This window comes from Limulus polyphemus, unplaced genomic scaffold (assembly GCF_000517525.1).
Source record: "Limulus polyphemus unplaced genomic scaffold, Limulus_polyphemus-2.1.2 Scaffold552, whole genome shotgun sequence".
Classification (NCBI taxonomy): domain Eukaryota; kingdom Metazoa; phylum Arthropoda; class Merostomata; order Xiphosura; family Limulidae; genus Limulus; species Limulus polyphemus.
Window position 1 is genome coordinate 270,369 of NW_013666162.1, and position 4,680 is coordinate 275,048.

General features: G+C 30.3%; 1 protein-coding gene across 3 annotated transcripts in view; it reads left to right on the forward strand.

Annotated features, from left to right (window-relative positions):
- Positions 1-4,680, forward strand: part of LOC106459048 (bromodomain adjacent to zinc finger domain protein 2B-like) — a 96,225-nt gene that overhangs the window by 10,775 nt on the left and 80,770 nt on the right. For all 3 annotated transcript variants that reach the window (XM_013918624.2, XM_022385427.1, XM_022385428.1), the window contains exon 4: positions 2,603-2,669. In XM_013918624.2, the coding sequence (XP_013774078.1) occupies positions 2,603-2,669 (67 nt within the window). The remainder of the gene's footprint in view (positions 1-2,602; positions 2,670-4,680) is intronic.

Genomic DNA, 4,680 nt, shown 5'->3' on the forward strand with positions numbered 1-4,680 from the left:
ATATATATATATATATATATATATAGAGAGAGAGAGAGAGAGAGAGAGAATAGAAATAATCTTAGTACATTCTTTAATTGATAAAAGTCAGGTCTTATTTGACAATTAAATCATTAAGATTTATTTCAAATTGTTAATTATAATAACAATAATTATTTTAGTGTTAAACAATGTTAGGTATTTGACGTAAATCATTTCTTGACTTCTATATTCAAGGAATTAATTATTAGTTGAAGCTTTTAAGCTTCTTCAGGAATTGGGAATAAATATAGCCCGCTACCGTTAATATATACTGTCTCTTTATATCCCGTTACCGTTAATATATACTGTCTCTTTATATCTCGTTACTGTTAATATATACTGTCTCTTTATATCCCGCTACCATTAATATATATACTGTCTTTTTATATCCCACTACCATTAATATATACTGTCTCATGCTTATAGCTTTTTGCCATTATTAATACACTATTGAATCTCAATAGTTTGAATATTAATGATAGTATGTAACTTAACAAAATTACTAGTCTTTGTATGTAAATTGTTACACACCTTTATAAAAGTGCCTACTACAATTTTCAGAACTAAAAGAATTAATCTATTCTTTGAAAACACAAACTAATATTTATGTATAATAACAAAAAGTTATCTTTTAGCTTGTTAAGCAAGTTTTAAAAGGTCCTGAAAATATTAAAATTTATTTTAATTAGTTTTTCAAGTAGTCATTATATGTTATAAAAAAAGGTTGTTTTTTTAAGCATGAGAGAAGTATTTTGGCTTTCTGCCAAACTCATCAAAACTAGGTTTTTGTTAAATACAAACATAGATCAATAAATTCAGGATAACAGAAGATTTTTAACAGGCCCCTTATGAGCCAGTGGGGGACATTTTTGTTGAAAAAAAAAACAACTACCCAATCCAGTTTTTCTTAATTTGAACTGAATTTTTTTTGACATTTTTGTTGGCTAATAAGAAGGCATTTCCCACACTCTTTTGGCGTTTGGGCTGCGAAAAAGTGATTTGAAGTGGTAAGGTGAGTGAAATCCGTCAGCTCATCACGAGCTTGACGGCCAAGCACAAGAAGCATTGAAGTCTCTAAATGACACGCTGAGGTATTCAGGAACCGTTTAGAACCACCTTGGTAGATATTGTGCAGCAAGCCGAGTACAATATTATACCTGTAGCTGCTTTCAAAGTGTTCCTGTCTGCTCATCCTACTGCTGACAATTGTGATGCTTCGACCTTCCCTACCGATTCACAGGTGAAATCGTTTGTATCTCAGTTGGAAGCTAAACATAAAAAGATGATAGCAGAAGCATAAAAGGTTGGCAATTGCTTAATTAATGATGCTGAGAATGTGGATTTATTGACATATATACTCCCAGCGGTTAGACCTTAGTACTAGCTAGTATGGAGACCTGAGGATGCTGTATTTCACTTAACAATTTATCAATTAACAAACGAAAACCTGTCTTGAAGTTTTCTCAAAAAGATGCATCCAAAACCACCCTCTTTGAGAGTTTCTGGATTGGACTTACATTTAATATTCAACAAATTGTAGTGTAAAGACACCTCTTGGCTCCTGAGGGAGGTGTTAAAATTAAATCTTTATAATTCCATTGCAAGAAACTGGTAAGAGATATTTGGGATGCAGTGATCTACGTGCAAGCCTAATTATAATGCTTAATTTATTGAAATTATATAATATTGAAAAATATATATATATATACAAAAATAAATGAACTGTAATTTTCCGTAGATGCTCAAAAATAGTTGGAAGGGTATTTCCCTTCTATACATATTGTGAATTTTAGTTAACTTTTGTTTAATCTCAGAACGAAAACGGTATAAATTATATTTTTCATGGTCATTCCTTAGAGAAACATTTGGAGCACTTTGATATTAAGAAGTTTTATACTTATGACACTACTGTATTAAATAATACTGTGCATCTTGAACGGTAGAAGAAAGAGAATAGAGCATGTGATTATTGAAACCACATAGATAAATATAAAAAAATGTTTACATTGCTGTATATATGGATGTAGATTAGACTGAATCATTAAGAGATACATGTTGATTGATAGTTTATATATACACACACACACACACACGTATGTGCTATACCTAAATAACGATAACTACAAATAGATTGTGTTAAAGTTAACAGAATCTAAAATAATATACACACACAAGTGAAACTGCTTATAATTTTTGTGAGAATTATTTGTTAATCACATATTTTATTCTGTGAAAAAAGTCAATAATTTGGTTTCAGATTGCAAAGACAGCTAAATGAAAAAAAAAGATTACACTTACATGTTTTCTCTTTCAGTTAGAGTTCATTTTATGGGTTGAGTGTGGCCTAGTGATTAGTATGACATACTGTGAATCTGAGGGTCTATGGTTTGCACTTTTGAGTCACGGATCCATTGTAAGAGTGTCTGTCAAATCCCATATTTCATTAGAGGAGTCCAATAGTTGGCAATGGGTGCCAATGACTGGATGCCTTTCTTTTAGTCTACCATTCCGAGTTAATGACAAGTAGTGCAGATACCCCTTTTGTGACATTTTTGTAAGGCAAACCTTCTTTCTTTGATAGGGTTTTCGCCAAAAAAGAAAAGGATATTACCTGATGAAAAGGAAACCAGAATTCCATTAGAACATGGGTATGTATTGTTTTATAGAGAATGATATTTGTTATAGTTCTTTGGATGTTCTAAATTTCGTCTATTTGTACCAATCTTTACAACACTGTAACGTGCTAAAGAATTTTTTGTTTTTCTCTCGTTCAATGACAACAACAAGAATGATGATTTTGATAGTTGATTAGTTTAACATTTTCAAGTGTCTTTTAGATATGTTAAACTTATCAAGTGAAGCTTATGGAAAAGATGCACAAGACATACAAGTGAAATAAATGAAAATGGAACTTGTGTACAATGTTAAAATAACTGTACAATAAATAATTATTAAAAACAGGAACCCTAAAAAGACTACACGTTTCAGTGTTTTACGTCACCGTTTTCAGGAGTAAAAGTTGAAGTTTGATCAAGACTTGTATAACTACAAAATCATTTGCATACCTTTGGTGCTATCTAGACTTAAACACCGAGAGTTGTTGATACAGCCCAGTTATTACTATTTAGTCAGCTTAAGATTTTCCTATACAAGCCAAAAAGTGTAGAAATAATTGAGTCATATTTCCTGTTGTGTAATGGAATCTTTAGAATGTATCGGGTAAAGATAAAGTGCTAAGGATGTGTTTGAAAAATTACAAAAAGCAATGAACTGAAAAGGGAAAATGTAGATTTTTTTGGCTCTGTTTTGTTCTTTACAGAGCTTCAGGAAAACACACAATTTTTATATTTTATTTTATTAAGTTGCATCTAAGAGTTTTCATGTTTAAAAATATTTTTCTTAAAATCTTGAAATAATTATTTCTTTATTCACAATTATGTAAGGAATATTGTTTATTTCCAGAGAGTAGTTTCTAGGATGTGTAGCTTACTAATAGAAACTAATAAGGAAATGTGGTCTAAGATTTTGTTATTGCTAATTAGAGCATAGGTTTTGGGATTTTAGTTTTTAATATTAAAAGATATTATGTCTTTTGGGAACAAAAAAACTTTACAACTTTTGCTGACTTGTTTTTTTTACCTGTTTTCCTTTTAATGCTAATAACATTATTGTACGAACCATCACATTTATGCTTAAAGATTAAAAAAAACAGTATCTGTTTTGCAGTAATTTTGTTATGCCAGACAGATAAAAGGTTCAGTGGATGTTAAATAAGTTATTGCTATAAAACTTTTTCAAGCACCAGTTAAAGCAAGTATAGTGCATTCAGTTAGTCTTAGCATCTTTCTATGAATTTGTTACCGTTAATATATACCGTCTCTTTATATCCTGATACCATTAATATATACTGTCTCTTTATATAGGATATAAAGAGACGGTATATATTAATGGTAGCATGATATAAAGAGACAGTATATATTAATGGTAGCTGGATATAAAGAGACAGTAAATATTAACAGTAGTGTGATATAAAGAGACGGTATATATTAATGGTATCAGGATATAAAGAGACGGTATATATTAATGGTAGCAGGATATAAAGAGACAGTATATATTAATGGTATCAGGATATAAAGAAACGGTATATATTAACGGTATCAGGATATAAAGAAACGGTATATATTAACGGTATCAGGATATAAAGAGACAGTATATATTAATTGTAGCAGGATATAAAGAGACAGTATATATTAACGGTAACAGGATATAAAGAGACAGTATATATTAACGGTAGTGGGATATAAAGAGACAGTATGTATTAACAGTAACGGGATATAATGAGACAGTATATATATTAACGGTAATGGGATATATATAGAGACAGTATATATTCACTCTTTCAACACGGGGCTCGGTTCCTGGGACTGACCTCGTAATCATTTTGTGCTTGTTATAGTTTTCATGCTATAACCTTTAAATCAGTAGGTGTATGTTAATGAAATATGGCAGATTATCAGTAAACATTACAATGCTTTCATACACAAAATATCAAGTTTTTCTATTATTAAGTTTTAAGGTTTGTAAAGCAATGTTTTTCTCGTGCCTTTTTTTTTCTTTTTACATGCTTGCCTATCCAACATGCAAAGTAATTTTCATTTT